Genomic DNA, 19,466 nt, shown 5'->3' on the forward strand with positions numbered 1-19,466 from the left:
CAAAAAAAACAATAATTTATACAAACAAGCTTCTGGTAGCCATGGGGCAGCCATTCAAAGCACAGGTTACATAGCTTATACCAGATGCATTCTCTAGAATCCCATTTTATTGTATTGCAGAGTTTATCTGTTATCTTCTAAGTAGCCTGCTCCTTTTCTACTTGTGCCTTTTCTGCTTGGCTACAGTACATCATATTTTATTTACTTATAAATACTTATTGTTTGGTGTTATTGTTCCATTAATAAACAAGTTAATAAGTTAATGACAGACCCATGTGTACTCATGTGGTACTCCACTACCAATACTCTTCCAATTAGAAAATGTTCCATTTACCACCTGTGTATTCTATCCTTCAGTCGGTTCTATACAAATACTATGTTACAGGCAAGTAGATCACATCCACTGCCATCCCAGAGTCAAGGTTCCTGCTCACCTCCTCATAAAAGGCAATTGAATTATTTTGAGAAGGTGATACCTGCTTTATTCTTGTACCTCCTTATACCTAATAACATCTCCAAGCTGTCCCAGAAAACTTGGCTATGAGAAAGCATGGGATTTTGGGCAGCTATGGCTAAAAGAGGTTACATTAGATCATAAGGGTGAGTTCTAGAAGTAAGGGGTGGAGATCTTGGCCTGTGAAGGCTAAGCAGGTTTCCTGGGAGTTCCTAGGGATTTGCGGATAAGCAGATAGTAGTTGCAGGGTGAAACAGGTGATATTAAGTAGAGAGTAAAGAATGACCCAAAAAGATTTGCACCACCCCATTCATTACATCATGAATCCCATGAACCAGGAAAGTAAAACTTAACCTTTATTAGTATGTACTAAAAATAGACCATGGGTGAAAAATCAAAAAGTGATTTAAAATTACAATGAGGGGGAACTCATATTTTGCTGAGTTAAGTAGTTTGCCCCAAATGCTTGATAATTGATCGTATACCAGCTTAGTAGGATCATATCAGAAGCATAACCATGGGGTTAATCTAGATGCAGTTCTTAGAGTTATAGCGATAACTGATAAGGGGGGGAATGTGGTCATCTGGCCAAGAGTTATGTATCTGACAGAGGCATTGAAACAGCTAAACGACACTCAATGTTATCACAAACTACATCGTGACCCGACCATCACATTCAGAGTACTGTACAATACTCTTATCACTGATAGCTATCAGACAGGTCTAATTAGCAAAAGTGAACATAAAGCTTTGCTTAATGCATCCTCCACCACCCCCACATTCTACATGCTACCGAAAGTGCATAAAAATATCTCAAAACCACCAGGCCGCCCGATTGTATCGGGTAATGGGAATATGTGTGAGAAGGCTAGCCAATACATAGATTCCAAAATGAGGAGATTTGTTGTGAATCTCCCCTCCTATATTCAAGATACAGGGGATTTACTGCATAAACTTCAATATGTCAAGGCAGAGCCAGGCACTCTTTTGGTTAGCTGTGATGTTGAGTCACTATATTCTTCCATCTCACACAAAAACGGTCTTCGTGCAGCAAGATTTTTCATGGAAACTGAAAGTGATTGGGACAGCCAATATATTGACTTTATGTCTGATTTGATAGAATTCTGCCTCAATCACAACTTTTTTGTTTTTCATGAGAGATTCTATCTGCAAGTAAGAGGGGTTGCGATGGGGGCTGCATTTGCACCCACCTATGCAAACCTTTTTATGGGTTGGTGGGAGGCCTTCTGGGTTTTTGGCGATACGATGTCCCGCTTTACACCATTTATTTCATCTTGGTATCGCTACATTGATGATTTGGTGTTTTTATGGACGGGTGACCATGAATTGCTTAATGAATTCCTGCGGGCACTGAATGACAACAATCTTAATGTCAGATTAACACATACCATCAGCAGTCGCAGTATAGATTTCTTGGACATTACCCTCACTCTCAATGATGATGGTACCATCTCTACCGATTTATTTCGGAAAACCACGGCCACGAATTCCATTTTACACTTTCAAAGTCATCATTCAGTGTCTACCAAAAGGGGTATTCCCATTGGTGAATTTATCCGTCTGAGACGTAACTGTTCGGATGTGACCACTTTCAAAACGGTCCAATGAACTGACTACACGTCTCACTTCAAGGGGCTACTCCCAAACGTTGATTCGGAAAGCCTATTCTAGGGCCCTCAGGACCCCAAGGGATAGTCTATTCAACAAATCTAAGGTGCCGACAAATCAAGACTCACAGTCAGTACGCTTTATAAGCACTTACTGCAAACAATGGCCACATATTAATTCCATACTTAAGAAACATTGGCATATTTTATTGACAGATCCAGCCCTATCAAGTATACTTGGACCCCGACCATTGACATGTTGCCGTAGAGCACCTAACCTACGGGATCGATTGGTCAAGAGCCATTTTTGTAGACAAAATAAAAGAACTACAAGGGCTGGTACATTTCCATGTGGTAAATGTAGAGCTTGCCGTTATATGCATAACAAACCTATGGTTGTTGATAGATTTGGCAAACGGCATGATATCACTTATGGCTTTACATGTAACACTGATTGTGTAGTCTACATGCTGACCTGTCCCTGTGGGAAAATATATATCGGCAAAACCAATCGGGCCCTAAAGAAAAGGGTACTAGAACACGTGTCAAGTATCGATAATGCACCTGAATGGATCAGATCGGAGAGGAAATTGCCTCCAGTTAGTAGACACTTTTTGGAATACCACAATCACACCAGTACAGGTCTCTTGGTCACTGGTTTATCCAAAATGTCTCTGGGCATCAGAGGAGGGGACCTGGATTCGTCTCTTTTGGCTAAGGAAAGTGAATGGATTTTCAATATGAATGCTATGGGTCCTGATGGCCTGAATGAAAGTATCACTATGAATATTTTCATTTGAAACATCCATAATCCATACATAATCACTAGAATGTAGCCTGAATGGACCATGTGTTTTTGGCAGCAGTATAACTTACAGCAGCCTGACTTAAATGTTACCGAATGAGGCATATACTCTGTTACTATATTTAGATCATCTGATACTTTTTTAGCTCAACCTAAGGAGCATGTCTAATAAGTTACAATGTCACCAATTTAATTTTTCCCAAGCAGTATCGTTGTCACAGCTACATATTTAGTATTGGCACCAATACAGTAGCTGCGAGCAATGGGACACTGGATGACACGCCTTCGCTCCTCCCCGCACACTGTCAGATGTTTGCGCATCGGCTAACTGGGCTGACACGTATCTGTTCCTCCCCACATTATGTTAGACGCTTGCGCATTGGTTCAGGAGCCTCAGACGCCTGCACATTGGTGCATTCAAATAATAACGGCTATTCCTCATCTATATATAGACGCACTGTTCTATGCGCCACAGATTGCCTTTGACAAAGCTCGCTGAGCGAGCGAAACGCGCGTCAGGCACATCTTTCTAACTTTTAAACTCGCAATAGGCAGGGAGCTCATTTGCTGTAATTTTGAATATACTTCACCGCCGACCACACAGTCCCACGGGGGGTGTGTCAAGGGTGGGATGGGCGTTTGGCAACATAGTAGCTAATAACGAAAATATGCTATGCCGTGAATAGAATCGCTACTGACAGGCCTTTGAAACTCATGATTACCTGTCACATTAGGGTATTTTCGGCAATAGCTGTGGGTTAATACGAGGGATACCTACGGCTTATCCTCAATCGACCTACTACGTGTAGATATAGATTTTATATCTTTGGCACTCACAAGCAGTTTAACCCTTTGGGGAATTGAGCGCCAGCACTATTGCCATTTCGCTACAACTCTAAGAACTGCATCTAGATTAACCCCATGGTTATGCTTCTGATATGATCCTACTAAGCTGGTATACGATCAATTATCAAGCATTTGGGGCAAACTACTTAACTCAGCAAAATATGAGTTCCCCCTCATTGTAATTTTAAATCACTTTTTGATTTTTCACCCATGGTCTATTTTTAGTACATACTAATAAAGGTTAAGTTTTACTTTCCTGGTTCATGGGATTCATGATGTAATGAATGGGGTGGTGCAAATCTTTTTGGGTCATTCTTTACTCTCTACTTAATATTTGCCTTTAATCCTTGACCCTGCACACCATTTATGTGTTCTTGATCGGTGGAAGGTGCTTCACACTCCTCTCTTTTGATATTACTATATGAAACAGGTGATAACCTCTTGGGATTGGGAAACACGTGGTTATAAAAGCTGATGAGAGGAGAGCTCACTGTTTGACTTGAGGTGTCTTCTGAAAATGACAAGATTCACAAAATCAGGTCCTGCTAGCTGCTGATTGGTTCCTATCCTACACTACAGTGAGTTGAGTGCCGCCAGCTCCCCTGCACAGCCTGGGAAAGGAGGCAGTAGCAAGCGGAACAGATGGGCAGGACTAGTAGGGTTTGGGAGGGAATTTTAAATAATCAACACCAAAACAGCGCTGTGCAATATGTTGGCACTCTAAAATTACATGTTAATAAATAACTCCACTATAGAAAAGGACATTCCTTCTATATTTAGAGGAGTATAAGGGTAGGACTACATGGACGTTTTCAGCGAGATCCGATGCACTGCAACAAAACGCATGCGACAGAAATAAGGCAAGAGATAGAAATGTCGGATGAAGTCGCCGTGTTGATCCGACTCTACACGTTGCGTCTGCATCCGACAGTCGTGTTGCGTCGGATCAATGCTGCGACTTCATCCGATATTTCTATCTCTTGCCTTATTTCTGTCGCAGGCGTTTTGTCGCAGCCGGTCGGATCTCGGCGAAAACATCCATGTAGTCCTACTCTAACACACTGGTGCATTCTTGTTTTTTACATAAAATATCTCCTTTGAAGGAACCGTAACACTAAAATGTTGTCATTAGAAGCAGTAAAGCTGGTCGTGGTCACGCCATACATCTGAGAAGTACAGAAGACCCAACAAGTCATTGCGTGCCTTACACTAATAAATTATGCCACAGAACTTATTGGAGAGACATTGTACATCCAGAAGCAGTGATGGTGTTATTGATGGTGTTATTGATGGTGTTATTGATACAAGGATTGAAAATAATCAACTTTCTGCAGGATAGAGCTTATTGGAGCAGGGTAGAGTGGATTTTTCACCAGGGGTAGGCAGAAGATGCACCTGCCTAGGGTATAACAAAAGGGGACACTGGATACTAAAAAAATTTTGGGATCAAAATTTTACTTCTTGGCGAGACAACCAATAGCCAAGTCTTTTGCCGATACTGTTGGCCTTGTCTCCCACCAAACATGCGAAGATACAGTATAAGGTGGCCTTGTCTCCCACCATACATGCACCGAATATTTTACAACTTTGTTTCGTACTATAATACCCGTCTGTGTGTGGGTACCTGTTCCCAACCAAAGGTGCAGGCTAAAAGATCCTTTACTCTGGTTGGGGGTAACAGTAGTTTATTTATTTATTTTTTTTAATTTCCCCCTAGGAAAGGGCTCCCAGTACAAGTGGCCATGAATGGTGCACCAACATGCGCATAATGAGCGAGTGCCGCAAATTAATCATTATGCTCATGATGTTAGAAGCTCGTTATGCACATGCGCTCTGACCAACATGGACACTCGCACCGGGAGCTGGTTGGGGACAACGATAAAAAGAAAAGTACTGTTACCCCGACTTAAGTGCACGTTCTATTGTGCCCTTCAAGACTTCCATTTTTCAAGTTTAAAGGGATACTGTCATGGGAAAAAAATTTTTTTTCAAAATGAATCAGTTAATAGTGCTGCTCCAGCAGAATTCTGCTCTGAATCCATTTCTCAAAAGAGCAAACTGATTTTTTTATATTCAATTTTGAAATCTGACATGGGGCTAGACATATTGTCAATTTCCCAGCTGCCCCAAGTCATGTGACTTGTGCTCTGATAAACTTCAGTCACTCTTTACTGCTGTACTGCAAGTTGGAGTGATATCACCCCCTTCCCTTTTCTCCCCCAGCAGCAAAACAAAAGAACAATGGGAAGTTAACCAGATAACTGCTCCCTAACACAAGATAACAGCTGCCTGGTAGATCTAAGAACAACACTCAATAGTAAAATCCAGGTCCCACTGAGACACATTCAGTTACATTGAGAAGGAAAAACAGCAGCCTGCCAGAAAGCATTTCTCTCCTTAAGTGCAGGCACAAGTCACATGACCAGGGGCAGCTGGGAAATTGACAAAATGTCTAGCCCCATGTCAGATTTCAAAATTGAATATAAAAAAATCTGTTTGCTCTTTTGAGAAATGGATTTCAGTGCAGAATTCTGCTGGAGCAGCACTATTAACTGATTCATTTTGAAAAAAATTTTTTTTCCCATGACCGTATCCCTTTAAGAAAGCATTCCATTGTATATTCCATCAACACACTTTACCCAAAAACGTAAAGGTTCAAAGTAATTCAGGTCTTAAGAGTCACAACTCTGAGGAACTGTTGAAGAGAAATCAGTGGCAATGGAGGTCATAATGGAGTGAGGTAACATGGGGAGTTCATCACTGGCAGATAGTGGGTGCTGTTGGGCAAGGCAAATATACAGGAGAAAATGCAGTGGGAGAGGTAATAAGAAATAGTGTAAAGCAGTGATCCCCAACCAGTAGCTCATGAGTAACGTTACTCACCAACCCCTTGGATGTTGCTCCCAGTGGCCTCTAAGCAGGGGCTTATTTTTGAATTCTAGGCAAGTTTTGGTTGTATTACACCTGGTAATGCCAAACAGAACCTCCTGCAGGCTGCCAGTCCACATAGGGGCCACCAAATACCCAATCACAGCCCGTAATTGGCACCCCTGGAACTTTATGCATGCTTGTATTGCTCTCCAACTTTTATTTACATTTGAATGTGGTCCACGGGTAAAAAATAAAGTTTGGGGGTCCCTGCTGCTGTAAGGCGAGGGTGGGAATTTGGCATAAATGTGGGATAACTGTACATTTCATATTATACGACATAAGCATGAATCTATGATCACACGGTTGCCTTTATTTTGCTGCTTAATAAAAACACAAGGAAAAGTGCTGTGAAGAAGTTACAGTAGACCTACTGAATCTGTGCATTATATTTAGTGTAACAAATCATTTAGAATGAATTTAGGGCTTGTGCCTAGGACTGGTGTCACTTTATCTATAACCAAAGGACAACTGGTTGCTGGTTGGAGCACAGCTGCCTTGGGGACTTCAGTTGGAACTACTGCTTAGTAATGTTGAGAGAAAGAAGCTGCAGTATCTTCTCCCTTGTATGAATGTTCTGGCAGGGATCAAGTTGCTGAAGCTTCCACATACCGAATAGGAGGAAGGCCTCTCCTCTGTCTGAATACTCTGATGTAAGAGAAGAATAATTAGGGATGACTTTGATCCCTCACTTTGTGCTTCTGAGAGATTTCTTCCTTGAGTGGCTTTTCAGGTGGGTTTGAAGGTTATTTTTGTGAGAGAAGCTTTTCCCACACTCCGTACAAATAAAAGGTTTCTCTCTGGTGTGAGCAGCCCGATGTGTGACAAGACTCTGCTTATAAGAGAATGTTTTCCCACATTCGGCACACGTGAAGGGCCTCTCCCCTGTGTGTATCACATGATGTCTGTGAAGTTGGCTCTTTGCAGAGAAACCTTTCCCACACTCGGTGCATATGAACGGTTTCTCTCCTGTGTGGACTTTTTGGTGCAAGAGGAGGGAACTCCTGGTCAGAAATTTTTTATCACATTCTGTACAAGTGAAAGATTTTACCCCCGAGTGAATTTTCTGGTGCCGGCTAAGATGGCTATTTGAAGAGAAGCTTTTGCTACATTCCTTACACGTGAATGGTTTCTCCCCGGTGTGGAATCTCTGGTGTAAATTAAGTTCATTCTTTGCAGAGAAACGTTTATGACACTCCGTACACGAGAACGGTTTCTCCCCTGTATGAACATTCATGTGCCGGTTTAGGTGTTCTTTATTAGAGAATTGTCTCCCACACTCCATACATGCGTAGGGTTTCTCCTTGGTGTGTATTCTCTGGTGTCTCTGAAGGTGGCTTTTTGTATAGAAACTCTTCTGGCAGTGTGGACATGTGAAAGGTTTTACTTTTGTGTGAATGTGTGCGTGTCTGTGGAGGAGCTTTTTCTGAAAGAAACATTTACCACATTCTGCACATGGGAAAGATTCTGTGCTTTGAAACACTTTCTCGCCCGTGTGAATGCGTTGGTGAGTGAGAAGCTGGTACTTTCTAGTGAATTTTTTCCCGCATTCGGTGCAGGTGTAAGGTTTCGCCCCTGTGTGAACCATTTCATGAGAGCGAAGGTTTCTCTTAGTGGAAAAGCATTTGCCGCATTCTGAACATGGGAAATCTTTCACACCCGTATGGACATTCAGGTGATATTTTAATAAACTCATCTTAATGAAGCTTTTCCCACATTCTGTGCAAGTATACGGTTTTTCTCCTGTGTGAAGCCGCTGGTGTAGCACAAGGGTGTTCTTATGAGTGAAGTGTTTGCCACATTCAGTACAAGAGAAAGGTTTCTCCCCTGTGTGGAGTCTCTGATGGCTGAGGAGGCTGTTCTTAACAGAGAAGCTTTTCCCACATTCTGTGCATGTGAATGGTTTCTCTCCTGTGTGAACTCTCTGGTGTTTTTGAAGATTACCCTTAACCTTGAAACATTTCCCACATTCGTCACAAGAAAATGGTGTCTCCCCTGTGTGGGTTTTCTTATGGCGGTGAAGGTGGCTACTGTACGAAAAGTTTTTCCCACATTCGTTACACGTGAAAGGTTTCACTTGTGTATGAACATTCTGGTGCCGGAGAAGATGAGCCTTCAAAGTGAATGTTTTCTTGCATTCCGTACAGGCATACGGTTTCTCTCCAGAGTGAATTTTTTGGTGATTCTTAAGTTGTGAATTTAGTGTAAAACATTCCCCACATTCTGTGCAGGCATAAGGTTTCTCTTCTGCGTAGACTTTTTGGCGTAAGCGAAGGTTGAGCTTTGAAGGGAAACGGTTGCCACATTCTGTACAAGTGAAAGGTTTCTCCCCTGTGTGAAAACTCATTTCCTTTAGAGTAAAACATTTACCACATTCTGTGCAGGTGAATAGTTTCTCCCCAACGGGAGATTTCCAGGGAGTATTCAGGCCTTTCTTTACTGAAAAGCTATTCCCACATTCTGGGTATTTTTTTCTCACCGAGTGATGTTTTCTGGGGAGATTTTCATTAACCATGACACTAACAATTATTTTGCCTTTGATTATTTTTCGCTTAAGAAGACTCAATACTCCAGCACGTTCTTATTGCTTCTTGAGGCCCATCATGGGCTCTTGGTACTTCTCTTTGAAATCAGTTCCAAATCTCTCTTTTTTTATCAAAGAAATTCCTAAAGGGAGAAAAAAAATGTCAGTCAAAAACAGTCAATCATCAAAGAAATGTTTTGTTGTGACTTTGTCTGGAGGGTCAAGTCTGAAGTTTTTATAGTTCTGAGTATTACAAGCTTAAAGGAGAACTAAACCCTAAAAATAAATATGGCAAAAAATGTCCTATTTTCTATAGTGAACTTATTGCAGGAGGCTAAAGTTTGAGCTTGTCAATAGCAGCAATGATCCAGGACTTCAAACTTGTCACAGAGGGTCACCATCTTGGAAAGTGTCTGTGACACTCACATGCTCAGTGGGCTCTGATTGGCTGTTGAGAAGCTAAGCTTAGGGCTCGTCACTAATTATCCAGCAGAAAATGAGCTTCCCTGGCTGTAATATAAGCTGATGCTACAGGTTTGCTGATTATTCAATTCTGATGCTAATTGCACTGGTTTCTGTGCTGCCATGTAGTAATTATGTGTATTAATTACTAATCAGCCTTATATTGTGACATTTCTATTCTATGTGTACTGTATATTGTGAGTGGGTCCCTAAGCTCAGTAAGTGACAGCAGCACAGAGCATGTGAATCAGTGAATCAGCAGAAAAGAAGATGGGGAGCTACTGGGGCATCTTTGGAGACACAGATCTTTACTGCTAAAGGGCTGTGGTTGCCTTGGGCTGGTACAGAAGCACAAAACATCAAGTACAACATTTCTACCTACTTCTTTAGTTAGGCTTTAGTTCTCCTTTAAGACAAGACTTAGTTTTGTATAAATTATTTAAAGGCAAGAAGTACTAATAGGTCAGGTAGCAGAGGTGCAAAGGACCTCCGATTACATCACTCAGAACTAGTGATAATCAGACAGAAGAGACATATGACTGGAGCCCCCCCAACACCGTTTTGCCCACATTGATTCCCAATATTAAAATGAGTAATTTCCAGCATCAAATTGGACAGGGGTGCAAAGCATTAAAGGGCACACTAATAATAATAATGAGACCAACATGTCTTATTTTCACTTCCTTCCTCCAATTGCTGATTATATTCTCTCCTATTCAATGTTATAGAACATTCAGAGCACACTTTGTTTTGTTCAAGCTTGTCAGTGTGTGTATGGTCAGCTTCACTACAAATGATTAAATCTGCTGCTAAGATACAATATAGAACAGACCAGTGTATAAGGCTCCACCAATACAGTTCCCCGTCACTCAGTCCAATCATCCATGAAACAAACAATGAGAACATAGAGACTGAACCAGTGTCGGACTGGCCCTCCGGGCTACCAGGAAAACTCCCAGTGGGCCCTTTTGCTTCTAAATATGTGGCCAATTTCATGGTCATTCCTTATTTCTTTATGGGAAAAAATGCTTAATAATAGAATAATAGACTAAGTAAATATATAAGACTAGGAGTATAAAGAGATTGAGTGAGGAGAGGAGGAATAATAGTTCGGAAAGTGGGTCCCTGGCATCCCAGTCTGACACTGGACTGAACCCCAATCCAAGTGCTGGTAAATGAGCTCAGTCTGGTGGGACAAGGAATGTGGAGCCCATGCAGGTCTGGACTGATAATCTGTGGGTTCTGGCAAATGCCAGAGGGGCTGCTGTAAGGTGCCATAGACATTATTCAGTGGGCTGGTGGGTGTTGGGGCCTCTGTCTACTTGAAATGCCAGGGCCTATTTTCACTTCCAGTCCAGGCCTGAGTTCATGTTATGGATTTGTATAAATTGTGTTGTGTTTTTGGCAAGGGCCAGAGGGGGCCACAATCAGCCTGCACAAATCCACAGGCTTATGTCAGCCCCCAGCAGCTAGCCGAACCTTCTTGTTTGCTTCCATCTTTGTTGGCCAACACAAGGCTTGCAGATTTTGGCAGGCTGATTGGTAGCCTTAAAAAGTTGTGGACTAGGGCCAGATGTTGCGGATCTTTGCCTGCGGAGAAGCACGCGCAGAGTATCTGCTCCTCCGCTGTCCCATGTGCTAGCACTCAGATACGTTGCCTCTGCTTGGTCAAAGGAAGACTTTGCTGCTGAAATGCGAGCGTTTGCATTTTGGCTCTGAAATCCGCCGTGTCTGTCTGAGTGGAGGCGACGTATTCGGCACGTGGAGCAGCGGAGAAGCAGATTCTTAGCATTGATTTCTCCCAGGCAGAGTTCCGCTACATCCGACTCAGCCATCTGCCTTTGAAGGATGTCATTGGATATTGAAGACATGGAAAATAGTGGGATGAGAGTGGGAAATAGTTACTCTGTGCAAGTGATCTGATCAGCATACTCACAGACAGCTCCAAACATTCCAAAAAATCCCAAAAATCATGCTTAATTGTGATAAAAATATTGTTTATTAATCCATATTAAAAAGTATCAAAAAGTCCCCACATGGCCTTTGTGGGAACTTTTTGATACTTTTTAATAAACAATATTTTTTTCACAATTAAGCATGCTTTTTGGGTTTTTTTGGAATGTTTGAGGCTATACCTCTATTTGGTCACTAGAGGACCCTACCGTGCTGCTAATTATTCACTGAGGTCTATTTTTCCAGCAACCTTAAAGGGATACTGTCATGGGAAAAAAAAAATTTTCCAAAATGAATCACTTAATAGTGCTACTCCAGCAGAATTCTGCACTGAAATCCATTCCTCAAAAGAGCAAACAGATTTTTTTATATTCAATTTTGAAATCTGACATGGGGCTAGACATTTTGTCAATTTCCCAGCTGCCCCTGGTCATGTGACTTGTGCCTGCACTTTAGGAGAGAAATGCTTTCTGGCAGGCTGCTGTTTTTCCTTCTCAATGTAACTGAATGTGTCTCAGTGAGACATGGGTTTTTACTATTGAGTGTTGTTCTTAGATCTACCAGGCAGCTGTTATCTTGTGTTAGGGAGCTGCTATCTGGTTACCTTCCCATTGTTCTTTTATTTGGCTGCTGGGGGGGGTGATAATCACTCCAACTTGCAGTACAGCAGTAAAGAGTGATTGAAGTTTATCAGAGCACAAGTCACATGACAATAGCAGCACTATTAACTGATTCATTTTGAAAAAAAATTTTTTCCCATGACAGCATCCCTTTAAGGGATCCTGTCATCGGAAAACATGTTTTTTTCAAAACGCACCAGTTAATAGTGCTGCTCCAGCAGAATTCTGCACTGAAATCCATTTCTCAAAAGAGCAAACAGATTTTTTTATACTTCATTTTGAAATCTGACATGGGGCTAGACATATTGTCAATTTCCCAGCTGCCCCCAGTCATGTGACTTGTGCCTGCCCTTTAGGAGAGAAATGCTTTCTGGCAGGCTGCTGTTTTTTCCTTCTCAATGTAACTGAATGTGTCTCAGTGCGACCTGGATTTTACTATTGAGTGCTGTTCTTAGATCTACCAGGCAGCTGCTGTTATCTTGTGTTAGGGAGCTGTTATCTGGTTACCTTCCCATTGTTCTTTTGTTTGGCTGCTGGGGGCGAAGGGAGGGGGGTGATATCAGTCCAACTTGCAGTACAGCAGTAAAGAGTGATTGAAGTTTATCAGAGCACAAGTCACATGACTGGGGGCAGCTGGGAAATTGACAAAATGTCTAGCCCCATGTCAGATTTCAAAATTGAATATAAAAAAATCTTTTCACTCTTTTGGGAAATGGATTTCAGTGCAGAATTCTGCTGGAGCAGCACTATTAACGGATTCATTTTGAAAAAAAAAATTTTTCCCATGACAGTATCCCTTTAAAGGGAAGATGTATCGAATAGTCACAGACAGCACCAGCCACAAAATTTCATCAATCGAACTAAGCAGCACATGTGACCTTTAATGGTGCATTTCCCCATTACACAACAGTGTATCTCCCATATAATTAAAGGGGTTGTTCACCTTTGAGATAACTGGTAGTATGATGTAGAGAGGGATATTCTGAGATCATTTGCAATTGGTTTTCATTTTTTATTATTGAAGGTTTTTGAGTTATTTAGCTTTTTATTCAGCTGCTCTTCAATTTGCAGTTTAAGCAATTTGGTAACTAGGGCCCAAATTCCCCTAGCAACCATGCATTGATCTGAATAAGAGACTGTAATATGAATGGGAGAGGCCTGAATAGAAAGATGAGGAATAAAAAGCAATAACAAAATATTTGTAGCCTTACAAAGTATGTTTTTTTAGAAGGGGTCAGCGACCCCCATTTGAAAGCTGCAAAGAATCAGAAGAAAAAGACAAATAACCAAGAAGTCCAATTCATTGCCTGTAGAAAAGATTTTTGGAATAAGTTCCTATAGAAAAAAGATAAAATTTGAAGGTAAAACCCAATAGTTAAAAATATATTATTTAAAACAATTGCCGATATATTTTGCTTAGGTCGTATTCCCTGTTTAGGACAAGCGGAGCCAATGTTTCTAATTTTCGAATCAACATTTTTAGTCTATCTCCACCTCGATGAATTTGGGAGACACTTTCTTTCTATTTCCAAAACACTGGGAGGTTTGTATAGTTTTTGGCTCAGTCTGGAGGAGTTTGTGTGGGGAAACCTTTAGGCTAATGAATGGCAGACGGGAGAATAAAAGACGGGAGAATAAAAGACGGGAGAATAAAAGACGGGAGAATAAAAGACGGGAGAATAAAAGGGATCCTCTACGTTCCACCTCCTCTGTGTCCGACAAGCTTGAGATGCCCCTGCCTGTTACACAAGAGATTGAGAAACTTCATTGTAAAATGTACAGAACAGTCACATGGTGTGTGCGCTCTAATTGGCAGAGACAGGACATGTGAGTGCTCACCTGTAGAAGAGACAGCACCAGTGGAAATTAACCTGTGAGTGTTTGGTCTACTGACATTCAATCATCTCAAGCAACAGATGTTGCTGAACTACAAATATCACACTTAGTTCTTTGCTAAGTTCTTCTGGTTCTATAAAAAAAAAAAAAAACTATTTAGCGGAAACTATTTCTGAAAAAAACATGAAAATGAGAAATGACTCTTGGCTGTAGGGGGACCTGACTTCTACGACACTGTTTCATGAGTGAGAAGTGGGGGTGCAGAAAGGGTCAGATGGTACTTGTCAATTGAAGTTACATTTGCAACTATAAACAACGCTGTGTATTTTACCAATTGCTCCTTTAATCGATGGAGGCGCCATTTCTGCCCCCAGAATGAAGTCAGTGACCCCCAGAAAGTACAGACTGGCTGAGTATCTTCCCTCTGTCTCACCCCCAAACACAGACACTCACTAAATATATGGGGTCGGTGACCCCCAGAAAGTACAGACTGGCCGAGTATCTTCTCTCTGTCTCACCCCCAAACACAGACACCCACTCACTAAATATATGGGGTCGGTGACCCCCAGAAAGTACAAACTGGCCGAGTATCTTCTCTCTGTCTCACCCCCAAACACAGACACCCACTCACTAAATATATGGGGTCGGTGACCCCCAGAAAGTACAGACTGGCTGAGTATCTTTCCTCTGTCTCACTCCCCAAACACAGACACCCACTCACTAAATATATGGGGTCGGTGACCCCCAGAAAGTACAGACTGGCTGAGTATCTTCCCTCTGTCTCACCCCCAAACACAGGCACCCACTCACTAAATATATGGGGTCGGTGACCCCCAGAGAGTACAGATTGGTGAGTATCCTCCCTCTGTCTCTCTCCCACTCAGGCACCCACTCACTAAATATGGGGTCAGTGACCCTCACAAAGTACAGACAGGCAGATTATCCGCACTCTGTCCCAAACCACTCACTAAATATGGGGTCAGTGACCCCCAGAGAGTACAGACTGGCCAAGTATCTTCCCTCTGTCTCACCCCCAAACTCAGCCACTCACTACACTAAATATGGGGTCAGTGACCCCCAGAGAGTAGAGACAGGCAGAATAATATAGAATACATTAATATTAGAGACATGGCTGTTTCCTTACCTGCTGTAACTGCTCCTGAGAGAGAAACTGAATGTGATGAACTCCCTGTGAGACTTCAATTGAAATCCCCCTCTGTCCCTGACTCCTCCCCCTTCTTCTGCCCCTCCCCCTCAATCAATGACAGACATTGTTGCAGTCGCAGAGACACAATTGGTTCTGCACTGAGTCAGTCATTAGTCACTAGTGGTGACATCATCAGGGGGATGTGGGGAGACTTGTCAGGCCCAGCTCTGCGGCTCTTACTGGGGATGATCTGGGTTCCCTGCTGTCAATCAGCTGCAGACTGAGGAAAGCCCGGGAAAGTCCCATGGGGATTGGATGAACTGGAGGGGAAGTTCCATCTACAACCATCCAATCCTGATGCGGCTCTACCGGGACTTAGACTTCTATGACAACAACAGAGCAGCAGAGAAATGTGTGTGAGGAACAATGAGGCGACACGTGAGTTCCCGCTCTCCCTTCCCAAGTGACAGACAGCAGGGGGCGCTATACACGGCTGGATATATAAGGCTGGATATACAAGTAACGGCTGGAGCCGTCTATTAACCAGCGATGCACCAAATACATTCAGCCAAACCCCCGACTCCTTTGCGAAAGATTCGGCCGAATACTGAACTGAATCCAAGTGGTGGGGAGGGGGAAACATTTTTTATTTCCTTGTTTTGTGACAAAAACTCACACGATTTCCCTCCCGGCCCCTAATTTACATCCTCGAACGAGTCCCCTGTGTCCATCGGTAAATTAGCGCTCGGATTTGGTTCACAAGGATTTGGTCGAATGTAAAAATCCTGCTGAAAAAGGCAAATCCTGAAGCGAATCCTGGAGTCAGTGCGTCCCCAGTATTAACTGGTTAAACGAGACGTTTTATGTAAATAAACAAGAACTTTACTCTTTTACATATAGAAGGAATGTGCTTGAAAAAGTTCTGTTTCTGGTTATTTTATTGTAAATTTCTGCCAAAAAAAACCCCTATTAGCCCCGCCCACCTGTTCCACTTGCTGCTGCCTCCATTCCCAGGCTGTCAGTCAGCCAATCAGCAGCTAGCAGGACCTGGTAGGGAACTGAAGCCTGTATTTAGAGTTCGAGTCCTGGGTGTACCCACAGGCTTATACACAGGCCAATAAAAGCTGCTGATAGACCAAGTCTGGCAATGAACAGCCAGAAGCAGATGCAACGTTTCTAACTTAATTGGCTTTTGGCAGAGAGCCCATGACACTCAGCAGGTGCACTTAGATACTTTTGTAACAATTTAAGATAAGCAAAGAAACAATTGTAACAATTTGAGATACGCGAAGAAACAATTGTAACAATTTGAGATACGCGAAGAAACAATTGTAACAATTTGAGATAAGCGAGGAAACAATTGTAACAATTTGAGATACACGAAGAAACAATTGTAACAATTTAAGATAAGCAAAGAAACAATTGTAACAATTTGAGATACGCGAAGAAACAATTGTAACAATTCGAGATAAGCAGGTCTCTTGGGGAAACTGTGACTTGCAGCTTAAAGGGCAATTCACCTTCATTAGCAAAACTGTAAAAACATACAAAAACCACAGAGATGTGTTCAAACTTTCATAACCTGCCAAATTTTGGGTTTAGCCTTAGGGTAGGACTACACAGATGTTTTCTGCGCGCTCTGACGCTCTGCGGCAAAACACATGCGACAAATCGCATGCGATGGAAATAAGGTAAGAGAAAGAAATGTCGGATGAAGTCACAGCGTTGATCCGATGCGACGCAACTGTCAGATGCAGATGCAGCAACAGTCGTGTCGTGTCAGATCAACGTTTTCGACTTCATCCGACAGTTCTATCTCTTACCTTATTTCCGTTGCGTGTGTTTTGTCGCAGCGCGCCGGTTCGCGTAGTCCATGTAGTCCTACCCTACAGCATTGAAATTCAATCATCTCAGGCAGCGGCAGATGTTGGTGAACTACAAATATCACACTTGGTTCCTTGCCACGTTCTTCTGGTTCTATAGAAGGAATTTAGCAGATACCGTTTCTGAAAAAGCATGGAAAGTGAGAAAATGATTCTTGGCTGTAGGGGAATGACACTGTTTCATGAGTCAGAAGTGGGGGTGCAGAAAGGGTCAGAAAGAGTCTTGGGTGTGCCCACAGACTTAACGTGACCATACACAGGCCAATAAAAGCTTCTCACAGAGCAGCTCAGCAGCTTATTGGCCAGTGGATGATCCCACAGGCTTCCCCAATCGGTAGGTTTAAAAATCCAGTCGGATTGAGGACTAGATCTATTCATTGATGCAGTTCTTGCTCCAACCGCCTGCTTGATCACGGGCCCCTGTATGGGATCAGCCCACTCAAGTTGGAATATCGGGGCAAGATGCTCTCGTCTGACCACCTCTCCATACGAGCAGACCTGCCCATGTTTGACCACCTTCAGGGGCAGTTGTAGCCCACCTAGATTCCACATGAAGGGTTAATAATGAGGACTGGACACCTCCAAGTTAACTAAATTCGCTTTGATTATTGACCCCTGATGGGTAAAGCACTGGCCATGGTCTGTGTCTATGAGCAGGGTCGGACTGGACTTGCAGGAGAAAAACCTGCTGGGCCAAACCTGCTCCCCCAATCGTCCAGCCCCCAAAAGAAAACAATGATGTGTGGTGCTGTCATTTGCTCAAGCACACGGGGGACCCCAGAAGTTTGGAATCAGGTGGGCCCCCAATGCTCCAGTCCGACCCTGTTAGGGTTGCCACCTTTTATAAAAAAAATTTACCGGCTGCTGGGGGCGGGGCCTCAAATGGGTGGGGTGTGACATCAAAAGGGGTGGGTGTGTTGTCAAAAGGGGCGGGGCCACGCGACGGAGACCCGCGGACGCCAGAAGAGGCAAAAAAAAAAAGGTAAATTGCAGGGGATTGGGGGCAGGCCGAGGGCTCCTTTTTGTATTACAAATTGCCGGTAAATTTGTAATACCGGCCCCGGCCTTGGCAGGTATGTTACTGGCTAGGCCAGTAAAATACCGGCCGGGTGGCAACCCTAGACCCTGTGTGTGAGTAATGTGCTGAATGTGAGTACTGGATACTCTCCTCACTGAGCCTGGGCTGCATGTCTCTAAATAAAATATCTGTTTAAAGGACCACTGGTGCCCAACTCATTTAATCAACCTGAGAATTCTTGTTCAGCAACAACCTTTTTCCAATAATACCCAAGGGCCCATTCCAGACATCAAGGGACAGATTTATAAAATGGAGTAAAAAATGGAGACAACATTTGTTGTGTACAAAATGGAATAGAAACATTTTGATCAGGAGCCTTTGAAGGGACCAGAACATGGGCCATTGTTAGTGCTGGTCAGATACAGGTAGAATTGTATTGTTTCTATATCTGACCATTCAGCTCTACACGTGTGTATTGAAATGAACCATCTTTCTTAGAAATATCTTCTCCAGGAGAGATGTAATTGTCACATCCATGGCCTCCTTGAGGAGAAAGGTACAGGTTACAGAGCAGCTAGTAGATAATGAAATAGTTGAATTATAGGAGGGGTGAGGAGCAATAGGGGGACACTTATAAGGGAGGAACCCCACGATGCATTTGGTGCCGACACGTCGACATGTGCTGCGTTTTCATCCGACAGTTGGATAAATGTAGTTCTTACATGCGATTCTCCTTTACTTCATGTTTCTTCACAACATCCGGCACTGGCGGCACCAAACGCACCGTTCCCTTCATTAATACAACACTTACTAACACAGTCAGCGCTGGATCAGTAAAGGAGCTCCAGGTCTCTGCTCACAGCTTTTTTGCCCTGGGTTCTCTGTTTGCTCTTTATGAAGCTGTGTGTGCCAGGAATCATGGGCCTGGCCCAAAGTGGGGCCCTGTTATAAAAATTCAAGTAACTGGACTTGTGCCGTATGTTTAGACATAATAACTTTTCCTCTTTTTTCTTCTGGGTATATATTTGTTGTTCCTCATCTGTAGAGGATAAATAGCTATCAAGTTGACTCCGGATCCTTATATACCCTATTGTTCCTAATGTGATTCTGTTTTTTATCTTTTTTCCTTTATTGCAATTATTATGTCTATGCAAGTCGGGATGGCCTCCAGCTATTTCCCTTTATTTATATTGTGACCTTGTCTATATTTGCTGTTGTTGATGAGATTCCTGGCACTGTATGGGTTTTCACTTTCATGTTTCAACCACAGTGGCCCTCAATTGGGGGACAGCCTCAGCCTTTCTCCTATATAATGATTTTAAGATAATATCTCTCAATGTGAAAGGCCTCAATAGTATAACT

General features: G+C 42.7%; 3 protein-coding genes across 7 annotated transcripts in view; 1 reads left to right on the plus strand and 2 right to left on the minus strand.

The window, feature by feature from the left end:
* XB5897957.S (hypothetical LOC495453 S homeolog) overlaps nucleotides 1–19,466 on the minus strand; it is a 658,286-nt gene that overhangs the window by 480,743 nt on the left and 158,077 nt on the right.
* The window catches only part of LOC108718436, a 68,121-nt gene that overhangs the window by 42,051 nt on the left and 6,604 nt on the right, over nucleotides 1–19,466 (plus strand). The window contains exon 5 of the mRNA XM_041566774.1: nucleotides 15,477–15,615. Within this exon, the coding sequence (XP_041422708.1) occupies nucleotides 15,477–15,615 (139 nt within the window). The remainder of the gene's footprint in view (nucleotides 1–15,476; nucleotides 15,616–19,466) is intronic.
* LOC108719531 (gastrula zinc finger protein XlCGF26.1-like) lies at nucleotides 6,955–15,341 on the minus strand. Of its 2 annotated transcripts, XM_018268447.2 has the most exons (3): nucleotides 15,201–15,278; nucleotides 14,060–14,189; nucleotides 6,955–9,328 (listed from the first exon to the last, which is right to left on the minus strand). In XM_018268447.2, the coding sequence occupies exon 3, from the start codon at nucleotides 9,174–9,176 to the stop codon at nucleotides 7,350–7,352; it is 1,827 nt and encodes a 608-aa protein (XP_018123936.1). In that variant the 5' UTR covers nucleotides 9,177–9,328; nucleotides 14,060–14,189; nucleotides 15,201–15,278; the 3' UTR covers nucleotides 6,955–7,349. The 2 variants fall into 2 exon arrangements, with proteins under 2 accessions (XP_018123936.1, XP_018123935.1); XM_018268446.2 differs by lacking the exon at nucleotides 14,060–14,189 and having other exon boundaries at nucleotides 15,201–15,341.

The sequence above is a fragment of the Xenopus laevis genome, chromosome 6L (genome assembly GCF_017654675.1).
Source record: "Xenopus laevis strain J_2021 chromosome 6L, Xenopus_laevis_v10.1, whole genome shotgun sequence".
In the NCBI taxonomy this organism is placed as follows: Eukaryota; Metazoa; Chordata; class Amphibia; order Anura; family Pipidae; genus Xenopus; species Xenopus laevis.

Coding starts and splice junctions, on each gene's coding strand:
- LOC108719531 (XM_018268446.2), bottom strand. CDS start 9,176: ATGGTTAATGAAAATCTCCCCAGAAAACATCACTCGGTGAGAAAAAAA.